The sequence below is a fragment of the Ovis aries genome, chromosome 7, assembly GCF_016772045.2.
Source record: "Ovis aries strain OAR_USU_Benz2616 breed Rambouillet chromosome 7, ARS-UI_Ramb_v3.0, whole genome shotgun sequence".
Classification (NCBI taxonomy): domain Eukaryota; kingdom Metazoa; phylum Chordata; class Mammalia; order Artiodactyla; family Bovidae; genus Ovis; species Ovis aries.
This window is the reverse complement of record NC_056060.1, coordinates 77,267,996-77,286,574: the sequence shown is the minus strand read 5'-3', so window position 1 is coordinate 77,286,574 and position 18,579 is coordinate 77,267,996. Positions and strand designations below refer to the sequence as shown.

At 35.3% G+C, this 18,579-nt stretch overlaps 1 protein-coding gene across 4 annotated transcripts in view; it reads right to left on the bottom strand.

The window, feature by feature from the left end:
* PALS1 (protein associated with LIN7 1, MAGUK p55 family member) overlaps nucleotides 1-18,579 on the bottom strand; it is a 78,015-nt gene that overhangs the window by 13,151 nt on the left and 46,285 nt on the right. For all 4 annotated transcript variants that reach the window (XM_042252640.2, XM_042252641.2, XM_027971935.3 and 1 more), the window contains 6 exons: nucleotides 16,489-16,697; nucleotides 14,090-14,167; nucleotides 12,930-13,076; nucleotides 11,620-11,781; nucleotides 9,515-9,592; nucleotides 2,701-2,884 (listed from right to left, as the gene is read on the bottom strand). In XM_042252640.2, the coding sequence (XP_042108574.1) occupies nucleotides 2,701-2,884; nucleotides 9,515-9,592; nucleotides 11,620-11,781; nucleotides 12,930-13,076; nucleotides 14,090-14,167; nucleotides 16,489-16,697 (858 nt within the window). The remainder of the gene's footprint in view (nucleotides 1-2,700; nucleotides 2,885-9,514; nucleotides 9,593-11,619; nucleotides 11,782-12,929; nucleotides 13,077-14,089; nucleotides 14,168-16,488; nucleotides 16,698-18,579) is intronic.

The window sequence follows — 18,579 nt, the reverse complement described above, 5'->3', positions numbered from 1 at the left end:
GGCAATGCCAAAGAATGCTCAAACTACCGCACAATTGCACTTGTCTCACACACTAGTAAAGTAATGCTCAAAATTCTCCAAGCCAGGCTTCAGCAATATGTGAACCGTGAACTTCCTGATGTTCAAGCTGGTTTTAGAAAAGGCAGAGGAACCAGAGATCAAATTGCCAACATCTGCTGGATCATGGAAAAAGCGAGAGAGTTCCAGAAAAACATCTATTTCTGCTCTATTGACTACGCCAAGGCTTTTGACTGTGTGGATCACAAGAAACTGTGGAAAATTCTGAAGAGATGGGAATACCAGACCACCTGACCTGCCTCTTGAGAAATCTGTATGCAGGTCAGGAAGCAACAGTTAGAACTGGACATGGAACAACAGACTCCAAATAGGAAAAGGAGTACGTCAAGGCTGTATATTGTCACTCTGCTTATTTAACTTCTATGCAGAGTACATCATGAGAAATGCTGGGCTGGAAGAAACACAAGCTGGAATCAAGATTGCTGGGAAAAATACCAATAACCTCAGATATGCAGATGACACCACCCTTATGGCAGAAAGTGAAGAGGAACTAAAAAGCCTCTTGATGAAAGTGAAAGAGGAGAGTGAAAAAGTAGGCTTAAAGCTCAACATTCAGAAAACGAAGATCATGGCACCTGGTCCCATCACTCCATGGGAAATAGACGAGGAAACAGTGTCAATTTTTTTTTGGGGGGGGCCTCCAAAATCACTGCAGATGGTGATTGTAGCCATGAAATTAAAAGACGCTTACTCCTTGGAAGGAAATTATGACCAACCTAGATAGCATACTTTGCCAACAAAGGTCCATCTAGTCAAGGCTATGGTTTTTCCAGCTGTCATGTATGGATGTGAGAGTTGGACGGTGAAGAAATCTGAGTGTTGAAGAATTGATGCTTTTGAACTGTGGTGTTGGAGAAGATTCTTGAGAGTCCCTTGAACTGCAAGGAGATCCAACCAGTCCATTCTAAAGGAGATCGGTCCTGGGTGTTCATTGGAAGGACTTATGATAAAGCTGAAACTCCAATACTTTGGCCACCTCATGCGAAGAGTTGACTCACTGGAAAAGACTCTGATGCTGGCAGGGATTGGGGGCAGGAGGAGAAGGGGATGACAGAGGATGAAATGGCTGGATGGCATCACCAACTCGATGCACATGAGTGTGAGTAAACTCCAGGAGTTGGTGATGGTCAGGGAGGCCTGGTGTGCTGCAATTCATGGGGTCGCAAAGAGCTGGACACAACTGAGCGACTGAACTGAACTGGTGTGGAAAGTACTGTGCTGGATCTTATTAATGGTTCTGATCATTTGAATTATTGTAAATCAAATAAATAAAGAGTTATCTTTCGAAAATTACATAAAATTCATCAGTTTTTGGTTCAAAGACACCATTCAATATATTCTCTTACATTTACTGTGTTCAATTCCTCTCCTTCTTTGTATGTATGTGTATGTTTTAAAGATTTTTCACTTCTACATTAAGCTACCCATGATAGAAATAAATGAAAAACCTATTATGTTGTTCCTCTTAGGATTATGATTTCGCTTTCACGGTTTCTGATTTTCATCTTATTTTCAGAGATTTACCTTAGAATCAAGTATATTTTTTCTGAAGGATAAAAGTGGTTTTAGTTAGAAAATTCTGAATTAGAGTTCTACTTTTATACTTAATTGTTATATCTAATTCTTTCCAATTCAGGCCAGAGAATCTTAAAAAAAAAATCAATAACCAAATTCCATCTATGTTGGAATATTCTGTTGAACTTAGTGCATTTTATAAGACCACAAGCAAAAAAGCTTAATATTGAGTTTGAGACACATAAAAAGCATTAAGGAAAATCAGGTTATCTCCAGTAACTGTACAGACTGATTGTGTTTCTAGATAAAACAAGTAACTATGGCTATACGGAAATCTTTAAGAGCATTAAAATTTTTTAAAAGTATGTGACTATAACAGATCTAGAAAAAAATAACAAAATAATTTTAATAATTTACATATTAAATATCTTATTATACTTCCCTTGGTTCTATTTCCCTCATTCTGTCATACCGTCCTGAGAACTGTAGAAACAATGTGTAGGAAAAATTACATCTACATATCTCACTCCATTAAGTATCATCTTCACAAGAAATATGTTTCTATAATAATCTTAATGTCCAATATGAGCTAGTTTTATTTTAGTATAGTCTAAATTAGAGAGTTTTCTTCGATCTAAAGATAGATGCATCTTATTTCTACCCTAAGATATCTTAGAAGAGATAAATTCAGCACTTACTCTTTTGATTCTGAATAAAGTCACACATCTTTAACAAATTCCTATCTAGATATCAAGTATGATACCCCAGTTGATGATACTCTCCTGCTACAGTATAAGTTTTGTTGCCTTGATGTTTTTATTGTTCAATACTATTTTTGTTGCCTTGAAAACAGGTTTAATTTCAATGCACCTACAGTGAACAGTAGGACAAATGGGAGTGGTTGATGAGATTATATTATAATCCCATTCTAAAGCCCAACAAACTGGTTAGACTTAATCCAAGATACTTATATTACAGAAACAACATAAAAACCCAACAAAATGAAAAAGTAACTACATCGTTTTTTAAAAGGCATAAAAAAGTGAGTTTTTCCCTTTGAAGATCTGTATTTTAAAACTTTGTACTTTCTACCATACTGTCTTTTACCTGGAACGAGCCCAGCTAGAGGCTGATTATCTTCATCTCCTTCCCTGTAGGCTTGCCACCAATTTGGATCTTCTTGACTGATTACATGAAGTATATCCCCTTTTTGAAAAGACAGACCTAACTCTCGACATGGAACATAAGGGTCATCTGAGGGGTCGTAGTCAAAATGAGCCTTTACGTGGATCTAAACAATAAAAAGAGTAAAAGTAAGGACAATAATGAAATGGCAACACAATGTTTAGCATAAATGTGAGTGTTATAATTTTTCATCAGCACAAAGGTATTACGAGTTGAAAACAAATCACGGTAGAATTTTTTTCAGACTCATCTATTTTCTTCAATTAAGACAGTTCTGTTGATTGCAAACGTGCAAGAGAATGCAAAACACTGCACAGTTACTGCTAACAAGCTGAGATGCCAATAGGCCTTGAAAGTTTGACAGAAGCAGAAGGAATGAAAAGAGAGTTCCTCCCTCTCCACCCCTGACTTGTGAAAACAATGACTGCAGGAAGGTATGTAATTTCTAAACCACTGTTATCAGGAAAGGTAAACTGTAAACCTCTCCACATCTGTCATCTAAGCAGGTGAGTGTCAGCTTCCCTGGTGCCATCATCTCTTCTTGACCACACTATCAGTGTGACTGTGCCTTAATCGCTCAGAGTCTATCCTAAAGGACTATGTCTAGGCCCCAAACTGCTAAAATTATCTAAATCAAGTTTATAACCAATTCCTATCATGTTCTGTATGTAGGCATTGAAATATTGTTAGTGCTACAAGCTAAAATTTTTGCTAACTGTGCTTTGCATATCTAAAACCTGCTATGCTCTCAGAACTAAAAATAGGTAAGAATTCACATGAATCTTATTAAAAGCTCAATTATTTCCTACAGTATTTTCTCCAATATACTTCTGTAAGTTATAACAAAGTATTCTTACTCCTTAAAAGGTATAAAGGAATCAATATTCTCCTTAATTCCTCTATCTGAAATTTTTATCCAACCTGGTCAAGTGGCATGTGGCATTTCCAAAATCTGCAGATTATATGAAATCCAATAAAATTGAATTTTAGTGTTATATAGGGTAGTAGTAAGTCAAAACACAGCTGAGAGACTGGGTAAAAAGATTATACATACAATTTCACAATCTTGGCATGAGAAACATATAATATATAGGATAAAATAAAATCTCTGCTTGTACTATTCCTATTAATCAATAATGCTTCCATATATGTTTAAATTGTTGCTTTTTAGCTAAACAATCTTGGAAATCTAAATATGAAACTACAGGCATCATTTATTGTGGTGGAGAGTTCATTTTATTATCAAGCTTTTCAGAGATCTATGAAATCAGTCTTGTCAGCTTGATGGATGATTTTATCAAATCACTTTCTGAAATCAATACCCAGCAAGCTGTTTTCAGTGTTTTGCTCAGAACACTTACTAGGATGTTTATTAAAATACTGACTTCTTATACCACATCTCAAACTTTCAGATTCTATATTTTAATTCATTTAGGTTCATTTAGGTTCCTTGGATAATTGCTACATACATGTCATTTAAGATGTACCCTAAAATCTTAGGGAATTACTATCCTGAGGGAAACTAAATAGGCCAGTGAAGATGCTATATCTAAGTCTATGATCTTTGCCAGAGGCAGACAAAATCACCCAGAGATATTTTTCTCTCTACTCTTGCTTAGGTCTCACCCCTTGACCATTCGGATTTTTTTTGGTTTGGAATGAGGCCCCTCGTTGTGTTGAGTGGAAGAGGAGAAGAGAGGACATGCTTTGTTTATGTGACAAGTTTATTTAGTGCTGTTTAAAATGTACTCTAAAACTGAGAGCAAAGTTTATTTCACATCAGAGAAATTAACCAACTGACTGAGTTAAAGTCTGAGTACTACCTTAACTCATACTATGTGACTTTTTTGTGACTTCTATCTATATATAGGCATGTATTTTATTGTTTCACTTCATTGCATTTTTCAGATATATACATATATATATACGTAAATTGAAGCTCTGTGGCAACCTTGTGTTGTCAGATGAAGGTTAGCATTTTTAAGCAATAAAGTATTTTTAAATGAGTGTATATACAGTGCTGCAATGAACACTGGGGTACATGTGTCTCTTTCAATTCTGGTTTCCTCGGTGTGTATGCCCAGCAGTGGGACTGCTGGGTCATAAGGTAGTTCTATTTGCAATTTTTTAAGGAATCTCCACACTGTTCTCCATAGTGGCTGTACTAGTTTGCATTCCCACCAACAGTGTAGGAGGGTTCCCTTTTCTCCACACCCTCTCCAGCATTTATTGCTTGCAGATTTTTGGATCGCAGCCATTCTGACTGGTGTGAAGTGGTACCTCATTGTGGTTTTGATTTGCATTTCTCTAATAATGAGTGATGTTGAGCATCTTTTCATGTGTTTGTTAGCCATCCGTATGTCTTCTTTGGAGAAATGTCTATTTAGTTCTTTGGCCCATTTTTTCATTGGGTCGTTTATTTTTCTGGAATTGAGCTGTTTATAATAGCCAGGACATGGAAACAACCTAGATGTCCATCAGCAGATGAATGGATAAGAAAGCTGTGGTACATATACACAATGGAGTATTACTCAGCCGTTAAAAAGAACTCATTTGAATCAGTTCTGATGAGATGGAGGAAACTGGAGCCAATTATACAGAGTGAAGTAAGCCAGAAAGAAAAACACCAATACAGTATACTAACACATATATATGGAATTTAGAAAGATGGCAATGACGACCCTGTATGCAAGACAGGGAAAGAGACACAGATGTGTATAACGGACGTTTGGACTCAGAGGGAGAGGGAGAGGGTGGGATGATTTGGGAGAATGACATTCTAACATGTATACTATCATGTAAGAATTGAATCACCAGTCTATGTCTGACGCAGGATGCAGCATGCTTGGGGCTGGTGCATGGGGATGACCCAGAGAGATGTTATGGGGAGGGAGGTGGGAGGGGGGTTCATGTTTGGGAACGCATGTAAGAATTAAAGATTTTAAAATTTAAAAAATAAAAAACTAAAAATAAAAAAATAAAAAAATAAATGAGTGTATATATATTGTTTGTTTAGACACAATGCAATTGTACTCTTTGCAAACTACGGAAAAATGTAATTATAACTTTTACATGCAATAGGAAACCAAAAATTTTGTATGACTCATTTTATTTCAGTGATCTGGAACTGAACCTGCACTATCCCTTAAGTATGCCCACAGGCATTCCACTGCAATTCTTATCAGTTGTAGAAGTTATGTCCAGCAATCTTACCTCTTCAGTTCAGGGTAGTGGCTACTTTTTTTCCTTTCCCATACAAAGGAAAACAGTCCTTTTTAAATGAAGGAGAGACTCTGACCCCTACAGGAAAGCTCCAGGGCTTCACCATGCAGTAGCATCAGTACAGTATATCTGACCAAAACAACGTTTGGTTTCTAATTCAAACAAAATCATTTGTTTAAATTTTAAATTACAGGGTTGTTCAGACACAATTATCTTCCAGCCCAACATTTTTCTCTTTGCCTCGCTGGTGGCTCAGCGGTTAAGAATCCACCTGCCCATGTAGGTTGGATCCTTGGTCTGGGGAGACCCCACATTCCTTGGAGCAGCTAAGCCCAAGCGCCACAACTGCTGAGCCTGTGCTCTGGAGCCCCAGAGCCCCCAACTAGTGAAGCCTGCTTGTCCTAAAGCCCATGTTCCACAACAATAGAAGCCACCACGATGAGAAGCCTGGACACCGCAACTAGAGGAAAGCCAGTGCAGCAACAGAGACCCAACAAAGTAAAAAATAAATAAATACCAAGGGCAGCATCAGGAAGAGCCTTTGCAATGGCAAGCAACAGTTTTAAAATTCCTCCTCTTCATTCTAAGATTTCTCCTCTCTGACACCCATTCAAGAAAGAATAGTTTTTAAAATAATTTATTATTTATGGCTGCACTGGGCCTTTCTCTAGTTGCAGCAAATGGGGGTTACTGCAGCTCGAGGGCGTCTCATTGTGGCGGTTTCTCTTCTGGAGGATGAGCTCTAGGGCTTGTGGGCTCAGCTGCCTTGCAGCTGTGGGATCTTCCCTGACTAGAGATCAAACCGGTGATCCCTGCATTGCAAGGTGGATTCCTAACCAGTGGACAGACCACCAGAGAAGCCCAAGAAGGAATATCTTTACTTCTTCTTGTCCATATTTAACAGGAGAAATTTGGGGTATCTGTGGGTATCCAATTGATGTTTAGTAGTAGGCAGACAAAAATATGAACCTTAGAGCAACAGCAAACTTAATAAAGCAAATGTTTGAACCTGAAAAGAGATGTCCACCTGTTCACTGTCCATACTGTTCACTGAAATTATTAATATTTTTATCATCTGATAAAATATATATTTATCAACATTTTACTGCATTATAAAACTTAAGATCTTCTTCCAAATGAGAAAAAAATTAAGGTGAAAATTATATAATACATTCTATACTTTTAAGAGAAAAGTATATTGGATGGTATGTGGTTCTCAATCTTTTCTTTCAACCCAATTATCTTCATAGGCTGTGAATAATCCTTAACCTATCATTTTTTAAAATCTTTAGAATTTTTTGCAAACACATGAAGTATATATAGACAGACTGCTCCCCTGACCTGATCTCCCCACAATAAATACAACTACAGCCTAGATCTCTCTGTAGAATTCCAGAATGACAGCTCAGTGGTAAAGAATCCGTCTGCTAATGCAGGAGATGCCAGTTCAATCCCTGGGTCAGGATGATTCGCTGGAGAACGTAGTGGCAACCCACTCTAGCATTCTTGCCTGAGAAATCCTATGGACAGAAAAACCTGGCACGCTACAGTCTATGGGGTCGCAAAAGAATCAGACATGACTTAGCAATTCAACAACGTATTTAATTCTATGTATTTGGTATCTACACCTGAATGCCTCTCAGGTATCTCCTCTTTATTTTTCTCCCCAAACCAGTTTTTCCTCCACATCGCCCTTCAGTAAGCAATACCACTATTCATTCAGTTGTTGAAGCATATTTGCTTCTTGCCTATCCATTACTCTTCACATTCATTAAAAGGTCCTGTCATTGCTACTTCCAGAACACAGCCTGCATAATTTTCTCCACTGCCACTGCTATCACAGAAATTTAAGCCATCATCATACTTTATATTGGCTTCAGCAACACTTTCCTAAATCTCCTTGCTTCCATTATTGGCTCTACTAATCCAATTTCTACCCAGCAGCCAGAGTAGTTTTGTTTCTAAACACAAATCAGATGTTACTGTATTTGAAATCCAAACTCCCTGCCATGGCCAAGACCTTCTTGACCTGGCCGTACCTACCTCTCAAGCCTCATCTCAGAATTCTCTCCCCACCTTTCTACTCCCTCACTTGGCTCCACTCCCACGGGTTTTCCAAACACAAAGTTCTTTGGAAGTTATACCTGAAAGTTCTGGAAGTTAACAGGCTTGGCTTCATCTCATCCTACCAGGTGTCAGCTTCACATTGCCTTCTCCTGCAGGCCTTTCCTGCCAACCTTATATAATCAATCCCACACCTCTTTTTTTATTCTCAGTGTTTATATTCACTGATTTCCATCTCAACATTTACGCCAAACTATATTTACCCCAAACATGTTTATTACTATAAAGTGAGCATTTATTTGCACAGTGCCTAGTACACAAATGGTATCAAGCAGATACTCATTGTAAGGAAAAAAACTATTTGGGACCCTTAATATTTCAATTATTAATATTACTGGGCTAGTGGCTAATTCTATGCTTTGTATCCCTGAACTATGATTTTAGTATTCTACTAAGTCTTTAAATTCCCCTAAAACTACATTTCTATCCTCCCATCCCAGATCCCCAAAATCAAGAGACTTCAGTCACGCTCCCAGTCTTTACAGAGTTATTAAGTCTCCTATACGGAGAAGAGGCGATTTTCCTGGTGGTCTGGTGGTTAAGACTTTGCCTTCCAATACAGTAGGTGCAGGTTCAATCCCTGGTCAGCAAGCTAAGATCCCACACAGGCAATTCCAAAGAACGTTCAAACTACTGCACAATTACACTTATCTCACACACTAGCAAAGTAATGCTCAAAATTCTCCAAGCTAGGCTTCAATAGTATGTGAACCGTGAACTTTCACATGTTCAAGCTGGATTTAGAAAAGGCAGAGGAACCAGAGATCAAATTGCCAACATCTACTGAATCATAGAAAAAGCAAGAGAGTTCAAGAAGAACATCTACTTCTGCTTCATTGACAATGCCAAAGCCTTTGATTGTGTGGATCACAACAAACTGGAAAATTCTTCAAGAGATGGGAATACCAGACCACTTTACCTGCCTCCTGAGAAATCATAGGCAGGTCAAGAAGCAACAGCTACAACCAGACAGTCAAGACAGTGCGGTTGTCATGGATCAAGCGGGGAGGAAGTGATGAATAAGCAGAACATAGAGGATTTACAGGGCAATGAAACTATTCTGTAGGTTATGATGGTAGATACATGTACTTATACATTTGTCAAAATTCATAGAATGTACAACACCAAAAGTGAATCCTAAAATAAACTACGAATCTGGGTAACAATGAAACCATAAATTCTCTAATGTAACAGATACACCATTCTGATGTGGGATGTTGACAGCAAGGAGGCTGTGCATGTGTGGGGCAGGAATTATGTGGGAACTCTATACTTTCTGTTCAATTTTGCTGTGAACCTAAAACTACTCTCAAAAAATAAAGTTTATTAATTAAGAAAAATGTAAACAGTAGCCACCATAAAATAAGGAGCATTAAAAAAAATCACTTACTACTGTTTCTTTGGCAGGAGGCGGCTTGATCTGTTGACTGGGAATCAGAACAAATGTCAAAGTACCATGCATATCAGACTGCAACAGAAAAAGCACATTATTTTAAAAAGCTGTACTTAGGAAAATCATTCCATGATCTTATGATCAACAATTCCTAATCTGGACTATACCAGAACCTCAAGGAGACTTAAAAAAGAAACTGGTAAAAATGAATCCCATTTTATCAGGAAGCACAAATTACCCCTTTTGTGGACTCCATTACATTAGAGCTACCCAGGCATATGGCATGCAACAATTTTGGTCCTCTGGTCCACTGGGGAAAGCCACTTGGCCCTTAAGTCCTGGGTTTTTGTTTTCCATTCAGTTTAAGTTTAGGACGATTCCACAATGAAGGGCTGGAAGATATTACAGTACTTCTGGCTTATCTATTCTGCCATACATTGATTTTAGTACAGTAGAATCTGAAATGGTAACTGTCACTAGGATTAGAAAAGTGATGCAAAAATACAAATATTCTTACTTCCTAGATGCTTTGTCTCTGTCATTCATTCTATATTTTAACTGTACATAGTCTTACTGCTAGGTTCTTTATTATTTTCCAGTACAGTTGGCCCTCCATATTCATGGGTTCCATATCTGTGAATTCAACCAATTGCAGATGAAAAAAAAATTCCAGAAAATTCTAAAAAGCAGAATTTGTTTTTGCCATCTGCAGACAACTACTTACATAGCATTTATATTGTATTAGGCATTATATGCAATCCAGAGATTATTTAAAATATACTAGAGGATGTGTGTAGTTATATTCAAATACCATGCCATTTTATGTAAGGGACGTGAGCATCCATGGATTTTGGTACCCGTGGGGGGCCCTGGGACCAATTCCCCTTGGATATCAAGGGACAGCTGTACACCACTGCCTGCCTTGTTCAGATACCTCCAGCCTAGATAGAAATCACACTTATGCTCCTGACATAGTAGGGAATGGTACAGAAACAGTACTCAATCTAGAGACAGCAGCCAATAAAACAAGATCTAAGAACAATAACCAATGGCACTTTGTGCTACCAAAGCAATGAATGGGACTGGGCAAAAATAAGAATGGGAGGATGTTTTCTAAATCTGACAACCGATGTCCGCAGATAGGAGAAATTCTAATATAACAACTGATATTAAGTAAATAAGACTATAAATGTGGTTGATGAGTATATATGAGGTGATCATAAACTGCCCTCAAAAGTTGACTCTAAATTGCTTCCTGATTATACTAGCAGTCTAACAGAACTTTCTGAGATGACAGAATTCTGATCAGTGGACTGGAATTGCAGAATGCCATGTTCCTTATGATAACCATTAGTAACACACTGCTCTTGAACACCTGAAATGCAGTTACTGAGAGCTTCACAGGTGGTGGTAGTGTGTTTAAGAACCCACCTGCCAATGCAGGTAGATGTAAGAGATGTGGGTTAGATCCCTGGAGGAGGGCACAGCAACCCACTCCAGTATTTTTGCCTGGAGAATTCCATGGACAGAGGAGCCTGGCAGGCTATGGCTCATAGGGTTGCAAAGAGATGGACATGACTGAAGCAACTTAGCATGCACACATGAATGAGGAACTAAATTTTAAATTTCACTTAATTTAAATAGAAATAACTAGCACATGTAGCTAATGGCTATATTGTGAACAGTGCAGAGCTATACCATTGTTATTATCTAATACTGTTAAAAAAAAAACAATCAATTGTAGATAATAAAGAAAATGAACAAAAAAATCATGAGGGTATGAACTCTGTTTTGTTACTGTTTCTCTAGCAGCTAGCACATAGCAGGCACTTAATACCTATATTTTGAATGATTTAATGAGTTACCATTAGTGATTTCAGAGGCAAATAAAATGTACCTAACAGTATAAATAAACTTGGTAATGTCCCCGCAAGAATAAAATGCTACTAGTAAATATTATGGAAATAATATGTGAAAATTATGCTAGAAATTATATAGATATCTTATTTTTAAAATGCTTTTAAAACATTTTATTCTGAAGTCTACTGAAGGAAACAATTTTTGAGACTGTATCAATTATTCTTCTACCCTTGTCAACTTACCAACAAGTCAAAAACCTCATTGACATCTTTCCCTCGAATTTCAATGCCATTAATTTCCAGAACTTCATCTCCTTCATGTAATAGACCACTTTTTTCTGCAGCACCCCCTTTAACTATCCGACTAATGATAACAGAATCCATTTCATTACGAACTGTAGCACCCTAAAAAAAAAAAAATCAATTTTTTAAAAAAATGCATTTTTATTTCATTTTAAAATTCTTTCTTTTCTAGTTAACAATATTAGCCTTCATTTATCTGGAGAAAAAAATTTATTTACATACAGTAACCATGGCAATAAGTCTGAAAGCTGATCATTTCCTCCACATTTTCTGCTTTGGAAGCATTCTATTTGTTAAAATTCTAAAACCAGACTTTTGAAGCATACAACAGCATAAAAATGCACTTGCTCAAAAATAAAGTGAAAGCCTATAATCAAATTTGTTCTTTATACGGTAGATGCTATTCAAATGGTTATACTATATTTATATACAATTAGTTGAACATGTAGATTAGTAGAACATGACTTGTAACTGAAAATCTTTTTAAATTCAAAATATCATGAAACGATGAATACTAATCTGGTTAATAATCAAAATATTAAATACTATAGCTGTATCCAATTCACATTAAAATGTATTAAATATTTATGATATAAATCAGAAGCACAACTGAAATATATAGTCAAAAAATGGAAATCTGAATAAAGCTTAAAAGTAGACAGTTTGTAATACTTTTCTCCTGAATCTTTATTTTAAAAATTTGTCATAACTTTCCCAATTTCTTTTTTTTCTGGTGGGGAATAAAACTTCATCACATAAACTAACTTTTAATAAAATACAGTCCCTATTTCATGTACCATGTTATGCAAGAAATTTAAGACCTTAGGATTCAATAATATTTCTCTGAAAATAAAAAGGAACAAAATTAAGGTAATAGTAGCAGACTAAGAGAAAAAACATTTACCTATAAGAACTATAAAATATTAACATTAAACAATGTTTCTAAATATATGTGAAGTATGTTAGCAATTACATTGAATGAAATGATCACAATTTCTAACTTGTTTTTTTTTTTAAAAGCAGATTACCTGTCCCTTCTTTGTTCAATTACTTCAAAACCTATTTTGTCATCAAATTATGGGTGAGAAAAGAGGAACAAATTCTTCTCAGCCTAATAAGGAGTATAAGCAAGAACATAAAAGAATTCCAAAAAATCAGCCTCAAAAGAGAGAAACTACCAGAAATGTAAAGGGTCTTCAATTATACAGATCTCGGAAAGGATCTCGTTATCAGAGGTGTGGAACACTTACCAATGGAATATCTCGAGCCTTTTCTATACGAACTATTTTTACAGTTTCTCCTCCATATTGGCCAAAGCTTTCATAAACTCTCTCATCTGTAATAGGCTCTAGCTGCATTTCCTGCTCAGCGACCTTATCATGGGCCAGTAAAAGTGCCTGTTTCAAAGAAACACAAAGCATTTAAAGTAACAACATGACTTATTTCTATAGAGAGATTTTAACCTAATCATGTACAAAGTATCCTGCTCATTAAACATTTAAAAGTGGTATAATTAATTATATATTCAGATCTGTTTCCAAACTTTCCAGCTGAAGTACAGATGCTGCTCTGTATCTTTTTTAGCCAACTAACATGTGTTAGTTACACTAGGGAATACTCTGGGATGGGTTATGAAAGTCTAAAACGCTTACTAAACTTCATAAAAACAGAATCACTTTAAATAAGAGTCCAACATTATAATTAAAATTTACAGAAAAACAACCAAAAACAAGAAGTTTGTAAACAAGTTGTTTCAAAAATAATGTGGTTAATTTTAAGTAGAAATGTATATAATCCAACAATAATTACTTTGTGATATAAACAATCAAAGCTATGGTTTTTTAGTCAAAGCTACAGTTTTTCCAGTAGTCATGTATGGATATGAGAGCTGGACAGTAAAAAAAAGCTGAGCACCGAAGAACTGATGCCTTCAAACTGTGGTGCTAGAGAAGACTCTTGAGAGTCCCCTGGACAGCAACAAGATGAAACCAGTCAACCCTAAAGGAAATCAGTCCTGAATATTCACTGGAAGGACTGATGCTGAAGCTGAAGCTCCAATATTTGGCCACCTGATGCAAACAGGCGACTCACTGGAAAAGACCCTATTGCTGGGAAAGACAGAAGGCAGGAGGAGACGGGGATGACAGAGGCTGAGATGGTTGGATGGCCTCACTGACTCAATGGACATGAGTTTGAGAAAACTCTGGGAGACAGTGAAGGACAGAGAAGCCTGGAGTGCTGCAGTCCATGGGGTTGCAAAGAGTTGGACACAACTGAGTGACTGAACAACAACAACAACAATCAAAATAGGCTACATAATATTTGAGCTCTTTGTTAGTCCAAGAGACTGATTCAAAGTGATACTGAATGCTGGAAAAACCACAAAAATAATGCTCTGTCCATTTTCTACCTGAATATGTGGAGCATTCAGCAGAGCAGTTAATTCTTGTCCTTCCTTCTGGTGAACTGGCTTCAAAACAGTTTGTACCTAAGAAACAAAGATTATTCCTAGGTTACAGAAAATATGACATTTGTATAGATTTTTTTAAAGGGGAGGGTTTAAAATTGTAAAAACTATTCGTAAGACAGAAAAGCACTAAAGAGAAAATGTTTAAAAACATTTTTAAAATGTTTTTTCTCAGAATTTTCTATCTTATCATGATTGACAATAGCATTTTTATTTATGACTATTAATGAAGGATTTCCTTCTTGAAAATTTCTACAAATACATTATAAAATAGACTAATAATGACTATATGAGAAAAAAGCTATTCTAACAGTTATGCTACTTTATATTTTTAATCATATGTTTATGTAACTACATTTTAAATCAGAGAGGACATTTTAGAGTTAGATTAACAAGATAAATTTATATGAGAGTGACAGAACAGCCACTATACTATAATGAATTATATTAAAAATTTTCCTCAAGCCAAGAAATTCTTCCACTTAGTATAAACTCTGCTTATGAATTTTTTTTAGCCTGTTTCCTTACTCATGGTTCTTAAAAGATTGAGATAATACATATAAACTGCTTAGCACATTACCTAGCACACAGTAAATTGTTTTAATATATTTCTAGATGTGAGTTACTCATATTTTAAGATTTCTATATTAATGTTCATAAAATGAATTGACCTCTACTTGGTGAATATAGTCACCAAGTATATATATACTTGTGTGTGTGTGTGTATATATATATATGAAAAGTGAAAGTGAAGTTGCTCAGTCGTGTCCCACTCTTTGCGACCCCATGGACTGTAGCCCACCAGGCTCCTCTGTCCGTGGGATTCTCCAGGCAAGAATACTGGAGTGGGTTGCCATTTCCTCCTCCAGGGGATCTTCCTGATCCAGGGATCAAACCCAGGTCTCCCGCATTGCAGGCAGATGCTTTAACCTCTGTGTGTGTGTGTGTGTATACTGGTTTACTATTGTTTTTAGTATCTAGATTATATTATCCAAGTACAATGAGATGGGAAATAGTCAATATTTATGTGTGAAAAGTTTATTTAACATAAGGATTATATGTTCCCTAATGTTTTGAAGGAGTTTGTAAAATTATCTGAGGCTGGCAGTTTTTTGAGGAGTAGATTTCTAACTTTCAATTTTACCTACTATTACTACTTTTTTCAGCTATCTGTAAGTCACTGTTGGCAATTTTTATTTTCTTACAAAAACAACCCAGGTGATAGCACTTTCATACTTAATAATATAAACTTATAATTTGTTATAATTTATGCTTTTATCTTTGCTAACATTATTAGTGTTTTCTTCTTCATCTAACTTGTCAATGGTTTCTCTATTTTCCTATTCTCTAAAAAAAGAGAAACTTTTAATGTTAAATTTATATAAGTAATTTAATTCCTTTTTTTTCATTTACTTCCCTTTCTAATTTCTAATCACATGAACTGTATGTTATTATTTTCAATCTTTTCTTCTACCATAAATATTTAAAATTTGCTCTGTGGGCTATTTTTCCTCAAACATTATATATGTTCTCACTATCAACATCTCTGATTTTCCTCCTTTTTCTATTTCCTTACTCCAGTACCAAAAAGAGCACTTTGTAACAATGCAGATTAACAAAACCAAAGTTATCACCATTGATGAAAACAGAGAAATAAATTAATATATACATTTTTAATAAAAGTTAGCTCATGATTAAAATAGGAATCCAGTAATTCTCTAACAATTCTTATGGTTATTTTAAATAATTTTAAAAGTAATTCCCCTATCAAAACTAAGAGATAATAATTTTGAGATTAATCAATTTGACCACAAGTAGATCACAGCAATGACAGCATCAGAACTAGCCTGTTCTCTAGTTTTGGCACCTAGAAAAGGACGTTTCTAAATATATATTGAGTTCTATATGTATTCAATACAAGTAACAAATCTCAGAATTTATGTATAATACCTGATTATCTAACATAATTTAATCTCATCAGTACTGATTTATCAGTTTACAATGTATATTGCTTAAAATAAAACCATACTAAAAGTATTTTTAAAATTTCCCCTTTAGCAATTTAGACAAATATTCCTCTTACTATACAAATATTCAGCTGTATAAATAGAACCAATGCTCTTCTTTTCATGGAGCGGAGTCTTATTTTTGAACTAAGTATAGTTTTTTTTTCAGGATAAAATACACGTAAGTGAATTTTTCCTAACACATAAATTACAACATATGATCAGTAGTAATTAATTCTAATAAACCTTAGAGTCACAGCAGTATTTTCCAAGAATACTGCCTCACTACCACTAACAATTACCTTGTATATGTCAATGGATGTTCAGAATACATACCTCCTGTGCAAGATCTTGTGCGTTGGAGATAAGAGGAAATGGAGGACTGGCCTTGTTCATGTGTACTGTGACAGCATTGTGTATCTTAAACGCATTCTGGAAATCTTTATTTTGTACAAGTTGTAAAAGCAGTGAAATATCCTCCTGGCTCTGAGAATCTACCAAGGTATGCTGGATATGTTTAAGTGAAGAAAACAAGTCTTCCACTTCTAGTAGGAGAAGGAAAAGGTATCCAAAAATTAATTTTCTGTCTTAATTCCACAAGTGTCTCAAGATAAAATTTCTTGAACCAATAACAATTTAAGTTTTGGAAAAAAAAACTTATCTAGTTTTTGAGTATCAAATCACTGTCATTTTACTGATTTTTAAGTAAAACTCTTTAAAAATTATACAACAGAATCAAGTACATTTTTTCAAGTGTTTTAATTATGTAAAATATATATCACTATAAAAATAAATAAGGGGGGGTAGAATACATAAATGAACAAAAAATTTTAAACCACCAATAGTCCCATCACTTACAGACAACTTTAAAAAACCTCATGGCATTTCCTTTTTTCATTTAACAGGACATTTAGTTTTCCCAATCATCAAACAGTCTTTACAAAAACATATATAATAGCTCCTTGATGTTCCATCACGTCTAAAACTATAACTTATAATAACCATTACATTAAATCAAGCATTTAGGATGCTTCCAATTTTTTTGTAGTGTAGGTAATAAGCATTTCTGTACATAATGATCATTGCTGTGTAAAAATATGTCTGAGATTCTGATGTTCCTTAAAATAATTTCAAGAAATGGCATTTTAAAATACCATCCTGACATTTTAAAAGCCAAAGAGTTTTCTAGGGAGGTTTTACTAATTCACATCCCATTACCAATATTCAAATATTATCATTTTTAAAACCCTTCCATTTCTTCAACAGGGATGTTGAAGCTTACTCGTATTTACCAAGCACTTCTTCTGTGGTCCATAGAACTCTTATGAACATATGAGTCTCCTAAGATGATACTGAAAAATTGGGGCATGTGTATGTTTGCATGTTCCTATTAGTGTCCATATGTAGCACATACATTTTTCTTGAAGGAGGTTATTCCAAAATGGATAAGAACCACATGTTGCCTCTTCTCTGATCCTCAACAGGTAGATATGTTTCTGTTAATTTTATTTGTGGTAACTTTACTGTAGATATTTTTGGCTATTACGTTTTGAGAATAATCCACCTATTCCGGTGTGATTTCTCTCACTGTCTCTATGCTTATAAACTTCTTCTCCTAGGTCATTAAGTTTATAAGCATAGAGACAGTGAGAGAAATCACACTGGAATAGGTGGATCCCTGGAGAAGGGAAAGGCTACTCACTCCAGTATTCTGGCCTGGAGAATTCCATGGACTATATATATAATCCATGGGTTCACAAGAGCTGAACACAACTTTCACTTTCATAGGTTATTAAATGTTTACCCACATTTAAAACTTGTTATGGTTTCTATTCCACAGGTAACTTCAATCCATCTAGAATTAATTTTGTATAGATTTGAGGGGAAATTTGAACTTCATTTCTTCCAAACGGTTAACCAATTATTCTAACACCATTTATTGAATAATCTCTTCTTTTCCAGTGATTTATGATACAACCAAATTCTTATAACAGGATCTGTTTCTAGCCTATTGGTTTATCAGAACTGAAATCTTCTTCAAGTAACATTATAGTCTACACTCATACTGACATGACAAAAACTTGCTCATTACTTTTTCAGAAATGTTTTGACTTCAAGTGAGCTACAAAATCATTTCGAAGATGCCTCCTCACTATCTCCTATGTATCCAAAAAGAAAAAACCTACTAAGATGCTGTCTAAAATTAAAACTGTAAATGATTCTGGGAAAAAACCTAACAGTAGGTACTGTCTATGTACATCTCTGTCTTATATAGTCCCATGAAAAAAAAATAATAATAAAAACAAACTCTTGGTTTAAGTCTTTCTGTTAGTATTCTTCATACAGGGCTTGCAGAAAGGTTATTAATTCTTATATCCTACTACTAAATAGTAGTTTAATATTTTATAGATTAGAATAGCTCTTCTA